At 38.7% G+C, this 27691-nt stretch overlaps 2 protein-coding genes across 2 annotated transcripts; both read left to right on the top strand.

Annotated features, from left to right (window-relative positions):
* Positions 1 to 18499: 18499 nt before the first annotated feature.
* On the top strand, positions 18500 to 20220 carry LOC145051358 (uncharacterized). Its single transcript, XM_078999388.1, has 3 exons — positions 18500 to 19053; positions 19160 to 19362; positions 19439 to 20220. The coding sequence occupies exons 1-3, from the start codon at positions 18500 to 18502 to the stop codon at positions 20218 to 20220; spliced, it is 1539 nt and encodes a 512-aa protein (XP_078855514.1).
* A 2877-nt stretch (positions 20221 to 23097) lies between these two features.
* Positions 23098 to 24804, top strand: LOC145067450 (pathogen-related protein-like). Its single transcript, XM_079014592.1, has 4 exons — positions 23098 to 23357; positions 23804 to 23936; positions 24044 to 24345; positions 24442 to 24804. The coding sequence occupies exons 1-4, from the start codon at positions 23217 to 23219 to the stop codon at positions 24586 to 24588; spliced, it is 723 nt and encodes a 240-aa protein (XP_078870718.1). The 5' UTR covers positions 23098 to 23216; the 3' UTR covers positions 24589 to 24804.
* Positions 24805 to 27691: the final 2887 nt, after the last annotated feature.

Here is a 27691-nt window from a genome sequence, read left to right as displayed (position 1 = left end):
ACTTAAATTAGGCTTCGTCCTCGAAGCCTGCGGCAACACAACTCCAGAACTACTCTCGCAATGCACCACCTGGCATTAACCAGACCAGGTTCCTCAAAGCACAACCACCGAAACCCCAAAACCCAAATTTCCTTCCCGCGGTGTTCTGACCACCGCTTCAAACCGGCCACCTGTCTCATCCTCTGATAACCACTCTTATCAACTGAGTACCACTCCATAATACTCCACTTGCTCCAAAACACTAGAATCTCTCGACTCATACGAGTTGGAAATAACCATGAACCACCGGAATTCCCGGTCTGAGCCCAACTTTATCCAATCCATGCTGACAGGATGACACATCCTTCAGCCTCAGAGCAACCCTCATGAGTTCTCCATAACAATCTCATACCCATGCGGATCTGGCTCTAGCATCTTCGGGTTGGGAAAACCCGACACACTGACGATACCTCCAAACATGCCCCAGGATGAATTTCCACCACATACATAAATCCTTGATCAAAATCAAACTAGAAATCCAAGATTCCATCCTTGCATTCCTTCCGAGCCTCTTGGCTCTATACCCTCAGAAATTCCTTCGTTGACCTCAACAAACATCCAACCCGGATGTGATTCCATACCACAGCCGCAGACACACTGCTCATCAACCATGATTGGAACACCTCAATCATAACTCTGCACTACTATTTTCACTTCTGTGAACTTACACTCCCTCTCGGAGCTACATTCCTCTCCCTTTCTTACCAAGGAAATCCACTTGGCCGCCTTGTTACTACAACAAGTGCCACAGTGCTTACCCAATACTACACCATTCTCTTATAGCATAACCGCTATCCCATGCATCACGCATGCTCTGGATCCGCTCACAAGGACTCTCAAGTCCATGCTCTACCTTCCATTCACCATGATCAATACCCGAGGCCAGACCTTCTGACACTAACACGTCGCGACATACTCAATCCATTTCCTAGTACCGATCTATCAACACATGCAGAGTCTTCAGCATGATTGGACCGCCTTACCAGGCCTTCAGCCAATCTGGTCCACTCTTAGAACCTTCAGCAGGTCTGGACCGCCCTTCAGGGCCTTCAGCCTATCTGGACCGTTCTCCGAGCCTTCGGCTTGACTGGTGCGCCCACCGGACTTCAGTCTATCCGAACCGCTCAACCGGCATCCAACATTCCGAATTATCCCTCCAGGATAACTCTCCCATGTATATTGTTCTAGCCCTCTAGGGGTTCTGAACTCTATCTCCACCCTACATACTCAATCCCGGCCCGATCCCAGGCCTTCCACAATCAATCACCCTTGGTCTGTATCCCGCTCCGCATGCCCGCCACTTACTTATACCAGCCTACGCTCTTGCCTGACAGAACCACTTCTGAATCCCAAGCAGCTAAACAACCTCTCATGCTCATCGATCTTCCGTAGAATTTTCCAATTCTCCCCCACTTAGAGCACTGACTATCAACCACCGGTCGCCATCACCGACCTCCATTATCAACCCTACACAACACAATCTCTTACACGCGATCTGGTTCCCACTAGAACGAGCAACCTTCACAAAATCACATATCAACACAGATCATCTTGGCTCGAAAGAAACCCGACCTTCAGCAACCACTCCTCAGACTGCAGATGATACCCGACATTCGGACCAAAAGCCAAATTCCCACTAATAACCCTCATGAAAGATAACCAATGAAATTCCCAACACCAAACCCTTACCCATACCATAACCCTCAAGGAACAATGAATGCAATACCAGAAACCACACAACGAGACTAGCAGATATACAATACTCCAAAATAATCACAAAATAACAAGACATCAAGGAAGAAACATACCCGCAGCTGCATACGACACTGCCCTGACCTCCTCTATTGTAAGCTGAAAAGCACGACCCTGAGCCCTTGGGGGCTCCGCTCCACCCTGACCTCCACCCGTAATCCTCAAAGTGGTCGGTGCTGGAGCTTGCACCGGTCCTGCAGCAACCTGTAGACAGTTGACCCTCAAGTGTCCAACCTGATGGTAATGATAACAAATCCTCAAATCCCGAATCGGGGCTGTCTGCCGACAATCCCTCGCATAGTGCCCCTCCTTTCCGCACTTGCGGCATGCACCACCGGACTTGCAAACTCCGGTGTGACCCTTCCCACACTTCCCACAAGTGTGGCTGCTTTGATCTCCCAATCTAGAATCAACGGTCTTGGACCGTTTCGGCGCTGGCTGCGACTGCACCGGAGCCTGGCTCTGCTCTCACAACTGTAACTCAATCTCCAACTCACGCCGCCTGGCGGCCTCCTGCAACTCTAACAAGGCCTCGCACCTCTGCGTAGACACAAACTGCATGATATCCCTATTGAGCATACTCAGATATCGGGTCATCTGAGCCTGCTCTGAAGCAAGCTCGGGGCAAAACATCGCCCTCTCAGTGAACATCCTGGTGATCTCCGTCACCGACTCCGAATCCTGCTTCAGCTCCAGGAACTCCTGAGCCAACCTCTCTCTCTCAACCCGCGGCACATAACGAGTGCTAAACATATCCCGGAACTGATCCCATGAAACCGCAGCCCTCTGCGCATCCGAATACGACCCCGTGGTCAATCTCCACCAATCCTTCGCTCCGAGCCTTAACAGGTTCAGAGCACACCTCACCCTCTGATCAGCAGGGCATGAACACATGAAGAAACACCCCTCCACGTCCGACAACCATCTTATAGCAATAATCAGGTCCTGAACCCCATCGAAGGTAGGAGGATTCGTATTATCAAAGTCCTGATACTGAAAACCCCGACCAGCTCCTCCCCCTGCCGCTGCTACAGCCGCTGTAGCCGCCGCGACAGCCGTCTCTGTGAAAGTCGCATAGCGCTCATCAAAATACTCAACCATAGCGGTCTTGATCGACCCAAACAGTTCCGACAACTCAGCCCGGAACAACGCAACAACCTCATCATGCAGGATCTCATGAATCCTAGCATCCAACTCGCATGTGCTCATCTAACCAATAACCTCGGGCGGTACTGACCCACCCTAACCGCCCTCTCTTACTCTCGATCCCGATCCGGATCCACTCCCAGCGTGCCTCGAAACCTCCATACTGAAAAAAAACACTGCAAGATCTCAGATACTTCCCACTAACCCGGGAACCAACCCCCAACCCATCCTTAGAGGTCATGGTTTCTTTGATACGCGTATGGGTCCTGTGCTTTCAGTAGTACGGGCCCATACTACCTTCCACACCTACCCATATTTGTATCAATTATACCACAACACTCTAGTGAAGAACATACATAACAGCACTCAACCCTCACTCCTAGAGGAACACTGGAAATATCCCACAAGGAAACCCTAGGCTAACAGACATCATAAATCAGGCAACATTATCATGAAATCCTGAAGATCCCTAGCCTAGTACTAGCATGCTGTTTTATCAAAGCTCAAAAACAAATAACATGTATGGTATTTTGGGGTTACTTACTGGCTCCGGCTGATCGTACCTCCGCTTCCTCCTTTACTTATTTTGAAAACCATTTTAAATTCTCTTTTTAAAAACTCTCCTTGATTTGAGACTGGATTCACACGAATGTTCCTCCAATTCACTCAAACCAAGGCTCTGATACCAACTTGTAACGACCATAAAATTCCAACCAATTTAAACTTTTCAAAAACCACCCGATTTCATAAAATTATTACAAAAAGGTTTTCAATACAATTATTTCAGAGTCTTCCCAGAATCACATCACAACTCATAATCATGAGGAGCGGTACGATCACGCCTTTGCCTTGCCACGGTCTCCTGAAGAACCTGAAAACATTAAACCACAACTGTAAGCCCGAAAGCTTAGTGAGATATCCCTAAAATACCAACCACATATACCATACACGCATAACATGCCATAACATAACAGAACATAGAACAACCATGCACTTCGGGTCTACTGTGTGACTGGTCCGCCGCACCGGCCTTCAGTCCACCTGGTTCACCCTCTGAGTCTAACCACATACATCGAGTCTATAGTGTGATTGGTCCGCCCGCAGCGGGCCTTCAATCCACCTGGTCCACTCTCTGAGTCTACAGTATGACTGGTCCGCCCGCACTGGGCCTTCAGTCGGCCTGGTCCACTCTCTGAGCCTCGGCACGTCTGGTCCTCCCTCTTGGGGCCTACAGCCTATCCGGACCGCTCGCTGGGCCTTCGGGATAACCGGTCCGCCCTGGGTATGTTGGCCTACAGCACAAAGCAGGTCCCGCCTCAACCCAACCCCAGTCCAACAACCATGTGCACATAAACATTCAATCATATAACATATCACATCCAATCAAACCGATCTAACAGATCACATAGCATAACATCATCCTAACCAGGATACCGACCTAACTGGTCACTAGCATAGCATCATCCTATATACCAGGATACCGACCTTAACCAGGTCTCTAACATATACCATCCTAACTACCAGAATGCAACACAACAAACAAAAACATAACAATGATACCCGGATCACCATCCGATAAACCGGCCGACCTTGGTGCCGTAGACCCTGTCGATATAGTGAGGATAACTCACCTCGCAACTGCCGACTGAACAGATAAACCCAAGCTGCTCTGACCACTGATACGATCTCCACCACTGACCAACCACCAAAACAGTAAACTCAAAACAAATGCCAACAATTACCAAAATGCCCCTGGAAATCAACTGGTCAACCCTTGGTCAAAGTCAAAGTCAAAGTTAACCCCTGACTGACTTTATTCGCTGAGTCAACCCGATGACTCGCCGAGTCCCCAAGTACAGAACTTCCCCAATCCGTGACTCAACTCGCCGAGTCACCCCGAGACTCGCCGAGTCCAACAACTCTGAGTCCTTTCACACTCGACTCACCGAGTCATTCCTTAACTCACCGATTCACAACTCAACCAGAAGAAAGGTTAGGACCTCACGACCAGACTCGCCGAGTCCAAGAACAGACTCGCCGAGTGCAAGGCTATCTGCAACCAACTCGCCGAGTTGTTCTTCCAACTCGCCGAGTTCCTGCCCATATTCATCCAACTTGCCGAGTTGTTCTTCCAACTCGTCGAGTTCCAGCCTATCTTCAAGCAACTCGCCGAGTACCCCTAGATCTGAAACCATACAGAGGCTTTCCAAGCCATGTAGAAGCTCTAAACTATAGATCTACTCTTTTACAAGCCATCCATCACGTAAAGTGGCAAACTTTAGGTGGATCCAAGGAGATCTAGGCATTTTACACTCTAGGGCTAGGGTTTGGGACAAAAGAACTTCACCAACAACTCTTGAGCATAGACTTTATGGCTTTCTGGATCATTAACAACCTAGATCTGACGTAGCAACCTCAGATCTTACACCAAACTCGAGATGGACCTCATTTATGCCCCAAAACCCCCCACAAATGATAGATCTAGATGTACAAAGGCTCAAACAGAAGATTATTACCTCAAATGAAGGCCCCCACTGATGAATGAACCAATTCTCTACAAAGCCCCTTTCTCCACTCTTCTTGCTCTTCAATTTCCTTCCAAGATTACCTCCTCTAAGGCTCTAATCTCTCAACAAGGAAGGCTCACACGAATTTAGGGTTTTTGGAACTCAAAGGGGAGGTAAAGAGGCTGGGGAAGAAGTGTTATGTTCTTTATACAAGGCTCAACCTCCGAAATTAGGGTTTTCTCCACTCAGCACCAACTCGCCGAGTCCACCCATGCTACTCGCTGAGTTGGTCACTTAACACGCGACCAGAGTCGCGACCCTACTTGTCGAGTCCACTCGTGGACTCGCCGAGTTGACCTTTCCCACTTACACTTTTAGCCCTTCAACTCTACTTCTGATGTTCCGGGATGTTACACCCACACTAATCACGTCATCAACATAGATAAGAATTGCAATGAAAGTGCTACCTTGTTTATGAAGGAATAGAGAGTGATCAGATTTTGATTGTTTGAAATTAAGACCCAAGAGAGCGATAGTAAACTTCTTGTACCAATTCCTGGAGGCTAGCTTTAGACCATAGAGAGACTTTCTCAAACGGCAAACTCTATTGTCATTTTCTTTAGAAAATCCTTGAGGCATCTTCATATTTTTAAGTTTAATTAAATATAAAGTTTAATAAAGTAACAAGCTTCGCAATGGGAGCAAAGGTGTCATGAAAATCTACTCCTTCATTTTGTGTGAAGCCTTTTGCAACAAGTCTCGCCTTGTATCGTTCGATTTCCTCATTAGGATTGTACTTTATTTTGTAGACCCACGTAGAATCAATAGCACATTTTCCTTTTGGGAGCGTTTCCAAAGTCCACGTCTCATTGGTTCAAGTGCTTGAATCTCATTTTTCATGGCATCAATCTAACGAGGATCCTGCATGGCTTGTTTGAAGCAACCTGGTTCATCATTTGAGGTGATGATCGCTAAGAACATTTTATGAGAGTTAGATTTATCAGAAGATAAAAATTGGCAATTGGGTGTACCGTCGTGGAGCTTTGATTTGGTGCGGACTGAGTGGGATTAACCAAAGGGGGAAGCTGCATAATGTAATCATTCAAATGCTTTGGCGGAACACGATTTCTTTGAGGCCTCATGGTGGTGGAGGTTTGGGTTTCTGGACTTCTGGGAAAAGTATCAAGGTCCAAGTCTTATGGGCTAGTGACCGCACCATCGACCTGTGGACTCACGATCTCATCTTGGAGTCATGGGCCTGAATCACTACACATGTTCTTAGTCTCTTGTTTAAGTTCTTCAAATTGTGTTTCATGATTATTTTATTGGGAAAATTGAGCTAAAGTCTCATAAAAAATCACATGGTTCCTCTTTATCATGCATGGAATTTGTAGGAAAAGGAAAATGTCCTCATGAAACTTGGTGTTTCTTGCTACAAAAACTTTTTTCTCTTTTCTATGTCTAAGATCTTATACCCTTTCGTTCCATGTGTGTAGCCCAAGAAAATACCTGGTCTCCCCCTACTTTGAATTTTTCACCTTTGGTTTCATTGCTTCTGTAATATGTTAAACAAGAAAAAACCTTCATGTGTTCATAATCAGGTATCTCCCTAAATAACACTTCGTATGGAGTTTTTTTAGAGGGATGTAGATGGTAACCGATTGATTATGTAGGCAACGGTCAATACACACTCTCCCCATAATTACTTTCGAAGACCATCCTCAAATCTTAAAACACGAGTTGTATCTAAAAGATGCTTGTCTCTGCGCTCAACAACCCCATTTTGTTGGGGGTGTGTGAGGATAAGTTGTTTAAAAAAGAATGGCATGTTCTTTTTTTTTTTTTTTTTTTTTTTTTTTTTTTTTTTTGTAAAAATAGGTCATGACATGAGAAGTGAATTCCCAAATTGATTCTCAACCATTTTATGAAAATCGATTAAACATCTACTACCATGATCTTTGTTTTTTATTAGGAATTCCATACACACCTACTAAAATCATCAACAATTGTTAGGAAATAATTAGCACTCGTGAGAGAAGGTATGCAGTATTTTCCCCAAACATCACAATGAATTAACTAAAAGCATTGACTTGTTTTATTTGACTTAGAACAAAAGGAAATTTGGTATGTATTGCCTTTGAGCCAGAATCACATAATTTATTCTTAAAACTAAAAGCAATGTTTTTAAGAAAATCTAATTTAACTAACTTTCCTTCTAAAGCGTAACCCAATCTCTTGTGTCATCTCTCCATCGTGATATGCATAGACACTCTCTCTTCTTCGAAAATCACCATAGGATACAACCCCCTTCGACAATCACCTGCACCAATCAAGTTCCTCGACCGAAGACCATACATTACACAAAAATCCGGGAAAAAGGTGATGATGCATTGAAGGTTTTTTGTTAACCGACTAACATATAAAAGGTTGCAATTAAATTGAGGAACATGAAGGATTCCATCAATTTTGATGCCACTCGGTAAGGTGTAATGGCTTCTTCCTTCAGCCGGTATGACATCTCCATTATTATTCGCAGCAGGTCTCACAGATGCATGTTTGGTTTTGCTGAAGTGAATGTTTGCCCTATAATTTGTATGTTCAATTTCACCAACGTCAACGAACTAATCAATTTCATCATCCAATCTACTCGTCATGTTAGCCATTGGCATGGTTTCTTCACCTTCCAGTTTAGTGGGTCCTCCAAAGTGCTTCAAGAAGGCTTTATACTGGTCTGTTGTAAGACTTGGGATAGGGCTGGTGTCAACACAAGCAACTCTCAGTTTGTCTTTGTCCACTTTGCCCTTGCCTGACCACCAATCTGGGTACCCAATAGTGCAATGTTGGATATCTGTCTCTCTCTTTGTAGAACTTTGATTTGATTTGTTATTTTGCAAAGAGTTCCCGTCTTGCTTGTTGGGCACACATGATTTGAAGGCAACAACCTCTATGGAAGGTTTCTTATCGTTGGTGATGTTCCTTTGGTGTTCGTCTTCAACGACAAGGTGATAATCTGATCCCATATTCAATGTTGGTGAAGTAACGAGTATTTAAGTTTTGATGACATTAAAGTCACCATCTAAGCCCATGAGAAATTCATACAACTTCTCCTTCTCCTGATGTTTAATGAAACGTCTCCCTATCCCACAAGTGCAACCATTGCAAGTGCACTTTGGTATAGGGAAGGTTGATTGAATCTCATCCCATAGGGATCGCAACTTGGTGTAGTAGGCAGAAATAAAAGTACATTCTCTTCTATTGGTGGTGAGTTGGTTCTTCAGCTCATAAGCCCTAGGAGCACTTTCTTTTCCAACTCTTTTACGAAGATCCAACCATATTTCCGAAGCAGTGTTGGCGTACTTGATGATTTTTCTTTTTTCCTTCTCCATGGCTGTAGTAAGCCATCCCGTTATCATAACATAACATCTCATCCATGCCATATACTCCTTCGATGTCTTCTATGGTTTCACAATGGTGTCGTCTATGAAGCCAATATTGTTCTTGGCGAACAGGAAATTCTCCATCTCTTGGATCCAATCAGTGTAGTTTTTATTAGACAAAGGCTCATTAACTTGCAACTGTCTAGGTATCAGATGGGTGAATATAGTAAGGAAAGTCATAATCCGATGTGTTGTTGTTTTTGTTCTTATTTGATGATTCGTCATCGTCAGTTGCGATGGAGATGGAGGTTTAGGGTTTCGCAGAGCAACTAGGTTTCCTGCTCTGATACCATGATAAAATCGATATCTCTATTATTTCATTCAGGGATCATAAAATCCTTTTATATACAATACAATAAAAAGGATACAATATCTAGCTAGAAAATAGGAGATAATAATAAAGATAAAAGAATCAATTTTAATATGTCGATTTAGAAGATTGTATATTATATATGTCTAATATCAATCAACTTAGAATGTCAATATGTTTGGGAAGTTGTGAATATGTTTTGGGTTGGATTTGTCAATCATAACATTTTCAAATACATGAATTGGCATTTGGTACTATCGATTGTTGAGCAAAAACAATATCATACATTTCATTTGTTAAGAGTCAAACCTTTTTATTAATTGTCTGTCATTATTATATGATACTGTTGAGATTGATTTGTTTTGCAAGTATTTTGAGTGTTTGATAACTGTTAAAAACATTTGCTAAACTTGAGTTTCTTTTGATTTATGAGTTGATTTTGGTCCCTTTATGGAAATTGTTTGAAAGCTCCATCAAGACTGGAAGCATGAGGTACCATAGTTTTCATCTTCAACCACCTATAATAATTAACTAGGAATTAGACTGTTGGACTCCCACTCTTTGTAGCTGGAACCCTTGGTTGACGATGAGGCATACTATTTATGCCTTTCATATCCATATTTGGTGTTCATTTTGAATTTTAATGGTTGACATTTTTAGCAACTGGTCAGATAAGGATGGCAATCCACATTCTATTGGCCTTTCTATCATTTTACATTAGGGAGAAATTGGTATTTTTTATATCATGCAATATTGTTGGCAATTTGGTGTTTTTATGCTGTAATAAGAAGAAATGGCGATAGGAATCGATAATAACCAATATCTAAAATTGCTCTAGTCAAAATGTAACGACCCAAATTTTACAAAGAAAATTTTCATTTTTAATTAGTCAACCATTTTTCATAAAACATAAAGATTCCAATAATCGTTTTCAAAACCATCAACATTACAACATTATTGTTTTCAAAACATTAGAGTGTCCCCCAAACCAGATTGGAAAAGAGAGATTGAGTGCACGCCGCATCATCACGTCTTGCCTTTGCCCTTGGGCTTCGAAGTACCTGAAACAAATTCACAGACGGTAAGCTGAAAGCTTAGTGAGTCCCCCAGAGCATACCCCACACAAATCACATATCACATTAGCTATAAAGCTACCTCTACCACATATCACATGTCAATTAGCCATAAAGCTATCTCTACCGTTAGCCACAAAGGCTATCTCTACCATCAGCCATAAAGGTTGTCTCTACCATTAGCCCTAAGGCCATATCTACCATTAGCCATAAGGCTATCTCTACCGTTAGCCATAAAGGCTATCTCTACCACATATCATGCACACATACATATCACACCTCTACGTAACAAGTAAACCAATTATCACAAGATGGGCCGGCCTTGGTGCCCATTGGTATGGTGAGAAACTCACATCTCAAAGGCTGAATTGGCAAACTGGATTCAAGTATGTCCTGTACTGCTCTTCCTAAACTGTTTATAATTAATGAGTAAATATCTCAGCATAGTCCCATAAATACCCCCAGGGTCAACCCTGGTCAAAGTCAAAGTTTGTAGTCAAGGTCAACAGTCCATATTGACCTTGACTCGACGAGTACAATCATTCACTCGTCGGGTTCCCTGCATAACTCTTCGACTCGCCGAGTCACCGGAGGGACTCGTCGAGTTCCTTGGTGTTTACGACCGTAAACCACCAACCGTACACCTTTGACCGTAAACCCTTGGCCATAAACGAGAAAACCCACTCGACTCGCCGAGTCACTTGCACGACTCGTCGAGTCCCCCAAAGTTCATCATGATTACGGTCCTTTCTAGTAGGACTTAAGGTCCCAAACTTTAAATCCATCCTCTCGTATTGTAGATGTCATGTAAAGTAACAAACTTTACGTGCATGCAGGGCCTTTCATAACCGTAAATACCAAGACTAATCCTCCAACAAGGTTTTCATTCATGGGGAGGGAATAAGCTTATAAAGCATGCAACTTTATGATATTTGGGACCTAGTGAGGTTCAGATCTGGAACCATACCCTTGTGATAGGTCCAGATCTAAGCTTGCTTCCATTTCCTCAAAGTTTGGTCATGAACTCCCAATTAGAAAATAGGCTTAAGGTAACAGATTCATACCTTAATTTGATGCCCAAGACGAACTAGAAGTCAGATCTAGCGTTTTCCCCTTGATTCTTCTTCTCCAAACTTGGATTCCTTCCCAAATTCCCAAAGTCAAGCTCTCAAATGCACACACTTCACACACTAGGGAGTTTGCGGCCGTACACAGTCTCTTATGATGTTAAGGGAGGCTACAAGAGCGTTTAATGAGGCTTACATAGGGGCAAACCCAAAAATTAGGGTTTTTCATTAAACAGCCCTAACTCGTTGAGTCAGCCTTCTGACTCGCCGAGTCACTTCTGATTCGTGCCCCTGAAATACGACCTTACTCGACGAGTTGAGCTCCCAACTCGCCGAGTCCATGCATGAAACTTCTCCATTGGCAAGTTTCCAACTAATGCTCAAACCAAGTGTTACACAAAAGCCGTGATAGGAAAAAAAATGAAAGTGTGATGCTATAGTAAAAAAAAGCTAAAGTACGATGCCTTAAAAAAAGCTAAAGATATAATGTTGTAACAGACTAAATAAAGTCAGGTGCTTTAATAAACAACTAAACAGAAGTGCATTGCTATTTTTTCGATCAAGAACTAATATTAAAACCAAAGAGAATGGTGTGCCTCCTGGATCAAAGTTCTAGAAGTAATAACAACATATTTTACTCTTATTGCTAAGTTGGACTAAATCAAGACAAAGTTCCTTTAGTAAGTTGGACCCCATTTGATACGCATCTTTTCAGGTCCAAACAGATCTTTCTGGCTGAATGGACCGGAAAGACTGTTTGATTTGCACAAAAGAATGAATCTTTCCCGGTAAGATATGTCTTTCCCAGAAAGCCCTAAAATCATATCTTTCTGGCTGAAGGGGCTGGAAAGACAATTATACACCAAACCCCTCATCTTTCTTTCTTTATTGGATTATTAATTTTTTAAATAACTTTTTTTAAATTTATTTTTTATTGAATTATTTTTTTTCATCATTCAGCACAGTCAATCAGATGTACAATCAAACAACATTGTTTCTTTCCCAGTCAGAAAACTTTCTTAGACAGCATTTTACAAGACATAAACTATCAAACGAGACCTTAATTTGAACTTAGAAGTAAGAAAAATATCGAAATCAAACCAAAAGTAACTAATCCGAAATAATACAAAAAAAAGATCGAACTAAAATATAGAATATGATACTATATTTTTAGGCGAGACTTTGAGCTCAAAAGTTGCTTACAAACAACTTTTATTTATCTATATGCAATCTCAAAAATAGATTATCTCATTTCAACTTTGACAAATTAAAACATCAATATCTTCTCGTTTATTTTTCCGTTTCCAAGTTCGACAACCTATGACATACCGAAAGATTCAATAAAATTAACCAATAAATTTAATGAAGATCCTTCATGTTGGCATATGTCTTAGTGCAAGTAGTCGAATTTATAATCTCAAAATGTCGGTAATATCCGGTATTTTATGAATAAGTCTTCCTTAAATTTTAAATATAAATAAGTCTTCCTTAAATTATATAATAATTAAAAAATTGAATCGATGAACATGCATGCATCTATGAATTGTTAGTTGAATATATACATCCCCACATGCTAAGATGCTTTCACATTTCAAATTATATAAGTATTAATTTGTAATGTCGGTTATGTGATATTGTGATTACAAGCTATTAGTTATCTCGTTCGGTTATTTTCATACCCAAAATAACTAAAATCATATCACATTGTAACTTTTACTCATATAATATAAGATAAAATAATCTAAAAATAATGATTTTGACTGTTATAATGTCTTTTTCAACAAATTAATATATATATATATATATATATATATATATATATATATATATATATATATATATATATATATATATATATATATATATATTTTCACATTTTTTTTTGGCGGAAATGGTCCTTGTCTTTTGTTCCTCATTCTTTACCTATTTTGACATTTTTGGTCATTGCAATCAATATTTTTATATTTTTTAGAAACCTTTTAATATTTAAAGTTTGGCCACAAAACTTTAACGGTTTGACAACATTGATCCCTTTTCTAAAAATTTGTTAATTCATACCCCTTTAATTCTTTAACCGTTTTGAAACTTCTGATCCTTGCAGACAAAACTTTTACATTTTTTCATAAAAACATGAAAAAAAAAAACGGTCCGGGGCAAACTCCGGGCTTTTCATCCTTGCACTTTCTACGTCTGTCATATTTATCGATTCAGAAACAATATTGAAAGTTTCTGGCCCCCCGCGTAGCGGGGGTAACCTTTCTAGTTTTTATCTAAAGTTTTTATCCATCGTAGTTAAACTATTGTTATTATAAGTTGTGACTTTCGTCCCTTACTATATTTTAAAGTTACATATTCAATCCCTTGCATATATATATATATATATATATATATATATATATATATATATATATATATATATATATATATATATATATATATATATATATTTTTTTTTTTTTTATAGTTTTCATTTTTATTAATTTCTTTAAGATGTGCTTTAAAACCTTATTTTGTCCGCCTACTCAATACATAATTGTTTGGATCAAAACTTTATTTTGATATTTTTATGGTCCACTTGATATTGTATAATTGTCACCGTACTATATATAGATTGTTAACATTTGTAAATCACATTCTATATCCGAATTGCAAAAGATTACCCCACACATTAAATTTACTTTTTTTAATTCCCTTTTTAATAGTTTTCATTTTTATTAATTGCAAACGATTTCTCTGCCGCAACGCATGAGATGACTCAAATACTAGTTAGAGTAAATTACATGAATCGTCTACATGGTTTGGGATATGATATTTATCAAAATCATGATCTCACAAACGATAAATATTTTGAAAATAAAGATTTCACACATACGGATTGTGGGGAATTTTCCGCATCTCATTACACGATCTCTGTAGCATCCCAAAAATCACAATAAATTTTAACTTTTCAAAAACAACCCAAAATCATAATTGTTTATAAAACCATTGTTTCAAAAGTGTATTTCAGTAATCAGAATATCCAAAAATCTAAATAACGTAAAACCAAAGGATGTGTACGATCACATCTTCGCTTTGTCACAGTCATCTGAAGTACCTGAAACAATAAACTAAAATTGTAAGCCAAAGCTTAGTGAGTTCCCCCAAAATACCAACACACACAACATATAACAACATAAATTGGGTCCACAACTAACATAACGAATTATCCCTGAGCCCATAGTATGAGTCTGATTTGCCTTTCAAGCCCATAACTCATATTTGGCTTGTTCCCGAGCCCACATCATAATTCTGGCTTGCCCTTCAGGCCCACAACTTATGTTTGGCTTGCTCCCGGGTGTGTTGGCTACTGCACAAAGCAGTACTACCTCAACACAACCATACTACGTAGACATATACATAACATATAACATATATCCAGTAAACGGATAAACATATAACCAGTTAGTAGACAATCAGCAAGATCTACATATCACTACCACATACTACATCCTATATACCAACTACCAAGACACGAATGTAACATATCATTATATCATAACAACATCCTCTGTACCAGGATACTTAACTAATGGGCCGATATTGTTGCCTTCGACCCACAAGAACAGTGAGGAAGACTCACATCTCAATCTAAAATGATCGCTGAACATCACATAACTCCAAACATTAGCTCTACCGATCACCTATCTAACAAATAGTGACCAATTCTCAAATACAACTCAAAATACCCAAAATAACCCTATGTTAAATTTGGTCAAGGTCAACGGTCAAAGTCAAAGTCAAACTCAACTACATCAGGTTGCCACGTTGTGGCCATCCTTGGCCACACCATAGCCACCAAATGACAAAATAGTCGAGTCTCAGCCCAACCACCACGCTATGCCACACCGTGGGCACTGGGTTTCCCAACAACTTAATGTATTAAGTCGATTTTCTTGATCTTAAGGGATCTAAAGCCCAGATCTAGTCCATTCCAAGGTCCAAGTGGGTAAAGTTTCCAACTTTATCCCTTTAGACTTTCTAAGGGATAGAGATCCCATTTCTAGACCTAAAAAGGGCAAGAACCTAACTTGGCTTAGCCGGTTAATCACTTTCTCTTGAAGACTACTAGATCCCCATTTCCAGAACGTTTCTAGCATCAAATAACAACATAAAAAATCCTTACTATCTAGACATGCATGTCTAATGCATGTCTTTGACTCTATTAGGTCAAAATGAGGGTTTTTGACCAAATCTTCAATGCATGATGCTAAAACTCAATGCTAGTCAAGATCCATAGCATCTAAGGTCCAAAATGACCTGAAGATTCATAAAGTTGCAAAATTTGATCTCACCACCCAATAATTAAGGACATGAAGATTAAGACATAGGAACCTAGATTTATGCACAATAAACCAAAAGTTTTAGGAACTTGGGGACTTACAAGAGTCCAAAAGATGCACAATAAGATGGTGAGAATAGTTGCTTGCTGAATTCAAGCCTAGAAGTCACCTCCTTCTTCTTCAATCCTCAAAAATCAACACAAAAAGCTTAGAGAGCAAAAATGGAGGCTAGTGTTTGCTTGGAGGCTAAGAGAGTGTGATGGAGGCTGATGTTGAGCAACCCTAGCCATCACATTCCCTTAAATACGGCGCAAGCCCCATATATTAGGGTTTCTCATTAAGCAGTTGTCATGTCGTGGCCATAGGTTGCCACACCGTGGTGGCCATTTAAGACTAACAATACAACGACCATCGCCATGTCGTGGGATGCATTCACCACGACATGGTACTTCCCAAAATCCAAAATATAATAAATTAAAGTACCTTGAAGAATCCGGATGTTACGATCTCACATATATAAGTCTTTTGCAAAACATATAGGTTTCACGTGGTTTATTTCACGTTTGCTTTTGGGATTTTTTTTATGGATTTTTTTATCATGTTTCTTTGACATCTTCTTGGAATGTATTATAATTAACCATTGAAATAGAAAGGTTAAACAAGACAAAAATGCAAAAATGGTCCATGTGGTTAGTCATTTTTTGTGGATATGGTCCAAAACTTTTAAAAATTGGATTTGTGGTCCTTATTGAAAGGTTTGTTTGTGGAACAAGTCCCTGGGGTTAACAGCCGTTTGTTTGTGGCTGTTAAACCCCTCATGTGCATTGCACACGAGGGCATAAAGGTCTTTTTACTTGAGGGACCATTTTTACGATTCCTGAAATAAACCTGCTTGTTACCGTCTTAGCGCCATATTACACACAAAATCACAAAATATTTAGTTATCTCTTCCACTTCCATCTTCTTCGTCATTCGTTTTGAACACAAAAACCCTAATCAAGATTTGGTCCAAGGTGTTTACTTGTTTTTGCTTTTCAACTATAAATGGTGTTCGTAATGTGGACGATTAGGCGAAAAGGCGAGACGTATGACATCACAAATGAATAGGGTTAGTTTCACTTATCCTCTGTTTACGAAATTTTGTTAGGTTTCTTGATGATATGAAGAACAGAGCCAAAAATACAAACATCTGATAATTTCTTACTTAATGTTTTTTGTATCTTGTAGAGCGTGTACCAACAATGTTCAGCATAAAGCTACACCATGGTGGAAATTTTACGAAGCTTCCAAACACGAAATATGTTAAAGGTGAAGTGCGATATATTGATTTAGTAGACATTGATGAGTTCTCAGTTCATGAACTAGACGCAATGATGCTAGAGCTAGGTTACTCTGTACCCCCAGTAATATATTACCATTTTAGGATTCCTCATGAAGACTTGGATTTTGGCCTTAGAGCTTTAGGGAATGATAACGATGTCTTGAATTTGGCTCAGTATATTGGAGATAACAAGGTCATTGAAGTGTATACAGAACATGGACAAACTAATTTGCTGACCTATTTTATGTCTCCAAAAGGAAAGCAAAAGGTTATTATTAAGGAGCTCTGTGATGGTGATCTTCCAAAAGAAGCAAATGTACCTCAAGTACCAGCAAAGGATAAAACCCCAATGATAGATGAAGCTAATGATCAAACACAGTTGGCAGGGTATATGTCCTTGATACTCTTTGACAAAGTCCCTACACAAGTTTCACCACAGTATAGAAGAAATGGAAGGGTGAACTCAATAATTGGTCAAAGTTATTGTGCCAAAAAGCTTTGTTTAGTTGAATTGGATGATGTAGTAGAAGATCAAGGTGGTGATCATGCTAAATTGGATGATGTTGTACAAGATCAAGGTGGTGAGAATCCTAAATTAGATGATGTGGTACAAGATCAAGCTGGTGAGCATGCTAACATGGATGATGTGGTTCAAGATCAAGAGGTTGAGCATGCTAACATGGATGATGTGGTACAAGATCAATGTGGTGACCATGATAACTTTGATTATGATGACTTTCATTATGAGAACTTTTATCACAGATCACTTTGATCCTTTTGATGGAGAACATTATCAACCACCAGAAGATGAGAATGTTGAAGACCATCAGTCTGAACATGAAAAGTCTGCTGACAGTGATGATCTTGGGCAACAATCAGAAGAACAATATGATGAACTTGTTGATGATGAAAATAATGTATCAGAAGTGGAGGTGGATATGACTGACTTTAACCTCAATCTTGATAAGGATTATGGTTGTGTTCAAATGGATGGGTTTCATACCGGGGTTGGGACAAATGATGAACATGAGGACATAGAAGTCATTGACAATGATAGATGGGATTCTTTAGATGAAGGGTCAGAAGATGAAAGGAAAAGAAGATGTGTTCTTAAAAATCTGGCTAAGGAGAAAAGATGCAGTCTTGGCAATGTCCATAAGGCCAGTTTTTATGTTGGGCAAAAGTTTAAATCAATGAAAGAATTGAAAGAAAAAATTGACATGCACGCACTAGAAACTAGGAGGAATTTATATTATAAAAAGAATGACAAGCTTAGACTTCGGGCATTGTGTAGAGGTGTAGTCCCTGTCATCAATGCAAGTGGGGGGGGGGGGTGGGCCTTAATACCAAAAATAAAAGCAAGGGCAAAGAGGTAAATTCAGAAAAAGTAAACTGTAGTTGGTTCCTTCATGCTTCTAGGTAAAACACAGAATCTCCCTGGTTTGTAAGGACATTAAATGACAACCATACTTGCCTTCAAAGTAGGAAGATTAGAGCGTGCACTGCTACTTGTATATCCAAGCGAATCATGGACCAAATCGACACGAATCCAGGGATTCCTCTTCGAGCATTGCAGGAACAACTTCAAAAGGACTTCGAGGTTGGTGTTTCTATTGACAAAGTATTTAGGGCCAAGGCTATTGCAACTAAGACCGTGGAGGGTGACTATACGAAACAATATGAGATCTTGAGGGACTATGTCCTTGAATTGCAAGCAACCAATGTTGACACAACTGTCAAGATTGATGTTTACAGTGAACAAAACCCATCAAACCCAACGAGGAGGTTTAAAAGAATCTACATTTGCTTAGGTCCCCTGAAAAAAGGTTTTAAGGCTGGCCTCAGGGATCTTTTGGGTTTCGATGGTGCGCATATGAAAGGACCATTTTCTGGGCAGGTTCTAACAGCAGTTGGGTTGGACTCTAACAATGGTATTTACCCCCTTGCTTATGCCATTGTTGAGACAGAGAACAAAAGTAGTTGGGTATGGTTCTTGCAGTGTTTAGGAGAAGACTTGGATCTTGGTTCAAACTCTAACTTTACTTTTATCACAGATCGACAAAAGGTATCTCTTTCTTACTTGTATTATTAATTACTTATTATTATACAAACTAAATACTTAATTTTTGTTATTGTTTTAGGGTTTAATACCAGCAATAGCCTAACTATTCCCATGTGTTGAGCACAGGTATTGTCTCAGGCACATACATCAGAACATGAGAGTGAAATGGAAATTGAAAGAGTACAAGGATCATTTATGGAGATGTGAAACTGCAACCACTGTACCTGAATTTGAACATTGCATGAAAGAATTTAGCAACTATGACAAGGAGGCATGTGAATGGCTTAGAAAGATTCCTCCAAAACACTGGGCAAGAAGCCATTTTACAGGTACATAAATTACCATAAATTACTATATGTTAAATGTGCACTTGTACTTAAAACAATATGTTAATTTTTTTAACAGGCAGAGCAATCTCTGATATACTGTTAAACAACCTTTGTGAGGTATTTAACAACAAGATAATAGAGGGAAGAGATAAGCCTATCATAGGTTGTTTGGAGTATATTAGACAATACCTGATGAAGAGAATCTGTAATGTTATGAAGGTGATGGACAAGGCAAAAGGGTCTTTAACACCCACTGCAACAACCATATTGGATGTAAACAAGTCTCATGCATCACATTACATTGCTAGGTGGAATGGGGGTGAGAAATACCAAGTCACTGGGGCATGGCAAGATCAACATGTTGTAGATGTTAGGAACAACACATGTACTTGCAGGAAGTGGGAGCTAATAGGCATCCCATGTAAACATGTCATTGCAACCCTTTATGAAATGACCAAGAACTCAGAGGATGTTGGTGACATTTACAGGTGGGTCAATAAGGTATACTGGTTGGATACATGGAAGAATGCATATTCCTATAAGGTAGAGCCCATAAAAGGAAGAATAATGTGGCCTAAAAGTTTGTGTCCCACCACACTTATCCCTCCAATACATCATAAGCAACCAGGTAGGCCTACAAAGAAGAGGAAGAAAAGTGAGGATGAAAAATTGAGTCAGAGTCAAAGAGGGAGTCAAAGTCAGAGTGGTACTCATGGTGTAAGTCAGGAAGAAGGCTGTAAAGTGGGTCCTGATGGAGTTCAAAAATTAACAAGGAAATATGTTAGTGTAACATGTGCAAAATGCAAAAACAAAGGTCACAACTCAAGGACATGCAAAGGTCAAGGAGGTGGAAGTTAGGTGGAAGTTGAAGATCAAGGTTGTGTTTGTTTTGGCAGATGTTATTTGCTACTTTTGGAAGTGTTTTGATGTTAAAAAACTTATGACTTATGGTTATTTTGGTTTTCATTAGTATGATAAGTATTAGAACACACACACACACATACACACACATATATATATATATATATATATATATATATATATATATATATATATGGTTGCATATTTTGGGATAATGTAATTGGACTATATGCTTGTAGTCTATTATGTAATTGCAGCCTTGGTTATTATGGTTTTTGGTTATTGTTGTTTATTATAACCATTACAGTCAATTATTCACATTAACCTTTCTTTCACCTTACAAAAACTACAAAGAACCTTACAAACAACATAAGCAATTCCATAAAATTCATATTTATATCAGGAAGTCATTTACTACATAAACAAGTTACTTTGACCTTACAAACAACTACAAAGAACCTAGGTCAAAGTACCAAAAACCATTAATCTACCAAAAAACCACACTTTTATCGATCTTCAACAAAAAAAAAAACCCACCCCATTGACCTATTACCTAAACCTAAACATACCTTATGAACAAAATCACGAAAAACACCCAACTAGCCAGCAACATGATCTTTAGAGCTGTGCACCAAGCTTGCATTCGGTTCATATTTCTCAATAGTCCAGGAATAATGACTTTAGACCTTTCACACATGGGGGGATCAACCCATCCGATGAAGCGACAAGCAGAATCCTTCAAACAGGGGAAAACAACAAATGTTATTTGATTACAAATCAAAATGGGTGCAAACGAATTTCTTTACCTTTTGAGGGCAAGCATAGAAACGTCTGCCTGGGTTCTTCGGTGTCCATGAGCATTTAACAACAGCAAACTTACCACAAAAACAGAGAACCATCGTGTGATTAACTGACACCCCGACCGTTAACAAAGAGAGATGAGAGAAGGAAGAGAGAAGGAAGAACAACTTGAAAGTTGCAGAACAACGTTTGGGGAAGAACTTGAACGTTGGGGAAGTCTTTATATCTTATTTCAGGAATTGTAAAAATGGTCCCTCAAGTAAAAAGACCTTTATGCCCTTGTGTGCAATGCACGTGAGGGGTTTAACAGCCACAAATAAATGGTTGTTAACCCCAGGGACTTGTTCCACAAACAAACCTTTCAATAAGGACCAGAAATCCAATTTTTAAAAGGTTTGGACCATATCCACAAAAAATGACTAACCACAGGGACCATTTTTGCATTTTAAGTTTGATTTAGGATTGATTTTTGGAACTTTTCTAGATTTGATTTTCCTTAGGATTTTTTAGAAGGGTATATAATCTACATGGAAACGGGAATGTTGCCTTAGGTTTAAATTTGGGATTATCTTGGATTTGATTTCATTATAGGATTTTTTTTTCTAGAAGGTATTATAATGAACCATGGAAACGGGAAGGTTGCTTAGGTTTAAATTTAGGATCATCCTGGATTTGATTTATCATATATCTTTTGGATTATTCTGGATTTGATTTCATCAAATTTTTAGGTTACAAGTTTGATTTATTATTATTATTATTTTGGATTTGACTAGTGGTGGTTACCAGAGGTTAACGTGGTGATTGTCAGAGATGAATGGTGGTGGTTGCCAGAGGTAAGCGGGTTGGGTGTCACCAGATATTTTTAACATGGATGGTAAAGGAGTGGGATAATATTGGTGGTTCCCAAAAACAAAAACAATAAAAAAATCACATATAGAGGTAAAATAGTCATTTTAAGGCGGTTCAAGACCAATACTAAAACAAAAAAAAACTACATGGACGATTAAAGTTAAAAAAGAATTAATGACCAACCATAAACTACATGGATCATTTATGTAATTTACTTTTTAAATTGTAAATACATTTTTTTAGTTGACAAAAATGGATTTTATGAAGATTAGTTATATTTTATTAATTAGATTAAAACGAGCAACATGTCCTTAGGGGTGTCAAAAAAAACCCTAACCGAATAATTCATCCGGACCAAATAATGTTTGGTGTATTTAGTTGTGTTAGTTGAATATAGATTACCTTATATGGTTCGGGTTTGGTTAAATTTTCTTTAATGCGGGTTAAGTGAATAACTGAAATAAGATATTAAACTAGCATTTTAAAAGTTTATTTTTATGGTCGTATAAAATTAAACAACATTTGTCCATGGCATAACAAACACCACCAGTGGAAAAAGCTAACTAGTCAAAACCATAACTGCTGTTCACAATTCTAATTTGTTAGTTACTTAGTTGCGACAACTTTTTCATCATGGGCCAAGCCTATAGAGTGTCAAAAAGAAAATAAATGAATAATCAGTTTTTTTTTTTTTTTTTAATAAACTGAGCCTAAAACCTTTAAATATCAAGCGTTTGTAATTACAGAATAAATACATATATTATTTAATTACTAAAATAGATTAAGATAGAGCTAGCTTTTGAGTGATATATATAATAAAATGATTTGTAGACTTTTGGTTATTAAGGTGTTGGTTATATTTAGTTAATTTCAGTACTTTTGGTAATTAAAACATAAGACGAATTCTCATGTGTTGTTGTGAATGATATAAACTGTATAGTTAAAATATTTATAAATATGTGTTACTAAAAATAATAACAACATTAATTGTTATTAATTTTAAAATAATAATTTTTATTAAGTTGATTTACATAAGTATACAATATTTATAGAACTATATAATAAGTTAGATACCTATTAAAACCATATAATTTCAATTGGTGGATTGTGTATGAAAAAAATTTAAAATAAAATAATGGATGCGTCGTTCAAAAAAAAAGTCCCTAATATATTAAGTACACATAACTTGGCATCCATTACAATTTTATTCAACTTCATCAAATCAAGACTTTTCATAAATTTAGTCCCAATCTCTTCCCAACCCACCTAACTCTCCCAGTTGCTATATAAACTAAGATCATACGTACGTTGTAAGATTAAGAGGCTAAGTGTTAAACCCAACAATGGATCAATACAAAGGTTCAGATGTAGACAAGTATAGATGTTTCATGAGTGGAGAAGGTGAGAAGAACACCAAATGGAAGTTGGGTGTACCCCCTAACTATGATGCAATCAACGAACTCTTTGAAGAAGGCAGAACCAAGGTTTTAAATACTTATATCTTTACATTTGTACCCTTTAATTTTTTTCTAATTAGACTTGGACCATAATATTGATCCTGCTATGGCTTAATACACGAACTTGTTTCTAAAGTAATCTTCACATAAGTTACAGAAATGTAAACATTACAAAAATATAAAGAAAAGATTATTAATTTCTCAATATTTATGAACCAAAGGAGTGTTGGTGGACCAAGCTTACTTTGAACTTCGAAGTTTGAATCGTTAACAAACTAATATACGGATGTGTACACACTCACAACCTGCGTGTAATTTTTATTTTATTTATTTATTTTTTGAATCACACGTATCATAGCTAGATATATATGCTTATTCCGCTAATTCATATCATTAGCTACGTCAAATGCTAAACTCTACAGGGTGGTTATCTTATTTAAATTAACTAATGTTTATTTTGGCTGGTAATTAAGATATGGCCGGCAGGTTCACTGGGAGAGCAAGTTCAGAATCTTGTGAAAACATGGGAAATGGAGTTGGTCCACAAACCGAATTCCCAAGATCATAAGTCTGTTGATGTCACAAAGCTCACAATTTCTGTTAATGGTAAACTAGTTAATGGAAACCTGAACTTTTATGTCGAAGCAGTTGTCTATAAGTACTGTTGATCATATATGTATCTAATATCTTATATATGTACTTATTGGTTGTAGGCAGGAAGCCCTTGAAAATGGAAGATGTGGGTAAGATAGGTGGGGGGTACAATATGTTTCTTCAAACTTCGTTGCCAGAAGATCTACGACTGTATAATCCTTCTGATGAAACTGGGGATACGTCTCATGATATCTTCACAAACACATTTACTCGTGGTTTTGCGTTGGAGGTTCTTGAGGTTTACTCAGGTCCTCCGGTGATTGCATATAAGTTCAGGCATTGGGGTTACATGGAAGGTCCATTCAAAGGTCAACCGCCTACGGGTGAAATTGTTGAAATGATTGGCGTCTCTACATTCGAGGTCAAGAATACTAAACTATATATCTTCTTGGCACTTACAAATGGGTTTTTGACTTGAATGTTTTTGTTGTTCTGACATTTGAATTTTCTTGTACAGTTGGATGAACAATTCAAGATCGTGAAGATCCAGTTTTTCTACGATAGAGGAGAGTTTCTTGCGGGATTTATCAAAGATGGGAGTACTGTGACCACCACCCAAGATTCCACCATTGATGTAGGCTCTTCAAGATGCCCTTTTTCTTAATAAATGCATCATGCATGGTTTCATCTGCTACCACCATTAACGAAGTTAGGGTTGGAACTTGGAATAAAAAAAACTGTGTTTTCTAGTTTTCGGTTAATAATCTTTTATTTTCAGTATGTTGGGAACCTTCAAATGTTCGTGGTTGTAAACGATAATAAAATTTCCCTCTTCAAGTAATTAGTACATATGAAATTGTGGTTTATGCTTTTCTTGAAATTGTGGAGCGCGGAGTAAACGTTTTACTGGTTGATAAGGATATCCACAATCCATTTAGAGTTCAATGGATTGGCTCATGATCATCTATTAAACATCTATATAACACCACCCACAACCCATTAAACACCTATTCAATCCTAATCACCACTTTATACTTTTTATTATCATTCAACTCCCCCGTTCAACTCTATTTCATATCATCACCCACATCCTGTTCAATTCTTATTCAATCTCAGTCATCACCCTATTCGACTCTTATACCACGACTTGCAAATGCGGATGCTCTAAGCTCTATATAATTAATGCATTTTTTTTTTTAAATTTTTATATGGTTTTATATATCATAGACAAAATCCAGAATCTACCAAGCATATTACCCAACTATGCACTAACTAAGAATCAGTTTTAATTTAGTAGAATCAACAAGCAGGGTCCATTGACTATAAACTCTCAAAGCTCTAAGCTCTAACCATTATATCCAGAATTGAAATCAGCGGTGCCGCCGGCATTCGCCTCCATCATTGTTCAAACCTACTATTGAACTAGCAGTGAGGTTCGTGTATCATATTCAATTCAGGCTAAATATCATCCTACATATGCTTCTTGTAATTGGCTCATTCTTTAATAAATATACTACTCCATGGGTATGGTATATCGATTTAAAAAAAAACTTGTTAACACAAAATTTAATAAATAACTGTTATAGTTGATGAAATAAATAAAAAAAAATTATTTTCAGTCTAGGCACTTTATGGAATCATTTACGCACACATGCATACAAAAATTGCAGCAATTTGTTTGTTAATTCTTGATATTAGATCATGTAATTAATTGCAAATGGAATTCTTAGAAACACACTAATTGGTTATAGTAATTTTAAGGGGAAATGACACAAATTAGAAGTTTCTAGGGTTTGTTGATTCGGTCTCTAAAGTATTTTTGCTACTTTATGAGGACATAAGGTAGATTACGACATGATCTTTTAGTTAATTTTAACCTCTAATAATCGGTAAACCATGTGGCAAGCACAACTTAAACTAGATGAAACTCATATTATGCCTTCATAAAGCCCAAAAAAAAATGGGGACCATTTAAACCAAAACTCAAAGAATTCATAAAAACCAAAACCCTGCATCGTTTCATGGTGGCATTGTTAGGAGGAAGCTGCAATTAAAGTGGGGATTTTAACCAGATTGTTGACCGCGAGTCGGACTCAAAGGAAGGAATGGAATCAGAATGAGGAACTACTTGCGTCGACAATGCTGGTAATTGGAGTGGGACATCGATGATATCGATTTTCCAATTGATCCAATCCTGAGTGGTGCTTCGATGAGGAATGTAACGCCCCATTCTTGAAATATCTATTTATGGGTTCCCGAGATCAAGAGTAAGGGCGTTTCGTTCCTTTATGGGTATTGGGTTTTATTCGAAGGGTTTCGGGTCGGGGTGTGTCGCTAGAAGCGTACGCCTTCTCACCACCTTTATGTGGATATAGAGTTTGACGGGAACGGACTTATGATGGAGGAGATGTTGTAAATTAAAGATATTGGCAACAATGGCCCCTAAGGAGGAAATTTAGCAAAGGGGTCCTATGCATGCCAAGCATGCATGCACATGTTTGGCTGGGTACGTCCAGCGTAATAGAGTAAATGAACGCAGAGGTCTCTCGACGTACGCCCAGCGTACGTCTATCATCCAGAAACCCTAAATTTGGGGCCAGCCACTATATAAGGAACATTATGGTTCCAACCCTAGCCTCCATAAACACTCTCTTATCCTCAGAAATCCTAGATAGCCGTCCCACATCCATTGTTGGGTGTGTTTGACCTTGGAAAGCTTGTTTTGGCAAAGGAGAGTCTAGAAGAAGAAAGAGGAAGTTGTCAAAGAAGGAGTTGAGTGGCTGGAGCTCGTAGATCTGGAAAGACATCATCTTCTAAGGCCCTTTTGAGGTAAAAAGCCTCTGGCTTGACAATCATAATGTGTAGATCTATGAGTTGTGAAGTTTTGACATCATTCTTGTCCCAAAAACCTCATCTTTTTGCATGATTCGAGTTGGTTGAGATTAGCTGTCCTTTTAGACCTTAGAAGAGGTCTTGAGTAAGAAAAATGAGGTCCCAAGGGCTTTGGTTGTCTCATATGTGATATAGATAGGTCTTAATGGATTAAGACCTTGGATTAAGAGCTTTATGGACGTCCCAAGTAATAAAGTTTGAGACTTTATGAATCCTAGGCATATTTGGTCTATGGATCTGAAGTTTGGGCTTAAGAGCTTAAGCCATTAAGATCTTATGAGAAGTTGTAGTTCAGCGGAGTTACGCCCCGCGTAAATGGGAGTATACCCAGCGTAGTGGGTTTGTGTCCCGATTCCGATCCGCGAGCATCGTTGTACGCCGAGCGTACCAAGGAGGGTACGCCCAGCGTACTCCCTCTGTTGGGTTTTCATTTTGGGCCTTAAGAGATTGGGCTGTTATTGGGCTATTAGAGCTTGGGCCGTGACTGGACATTATGGATGGAGTAATTTGGACTCACTAATTGTTATGGACCTTGGATCTAGGCCCATTTGGTGAGGTGGGCCCAATTTAGTAAATTGGGCCAATATTAGGTTTTGCTTCGGACTTTTGGTCTTTAGACCATTAGTGGGCTTGAGAGCTTACCTAATGTTGGGCCTTTCATATTTTGATTATGGGCCTTAGTCTTGGACCAGATTGAGTTAAGGGTAAACTGGGCAATTTACCCTTGGAAGGATATTGTACTTGGACTAATGATTGTTTTGCTGCTTCGGATAGTTCGAGATTTTTGGTGAGGTGGTGGTTCGGGAATCTGCTTCTTCAGCTCAGAGTTTCGGCAGTTGCAAGGTGAGTTATCCTCACTATATCGACAGGGTCTA

This window comes from Lactuca serriola, chromosome 1 (assembly GCF_051521515.1).
Source record: "Lactuca serriola cultivar US96UC23 chromosome 1, Lser_US96UC23_V15, whole genome shotgun sequence".
In the NCBI taxonomy this organism is placed as follows: Eukaryota; Viridiplantae; Streptophyta; class Magnoliopsida; order Asterales; family Asteraceae; genus Lactuca; species Lactuca serriola.
The sequence above is the reverse complement of the archived record's forward strand: the minus strand, read 5'-3'. Positions and strand labels throughout refer to the sequence as shown.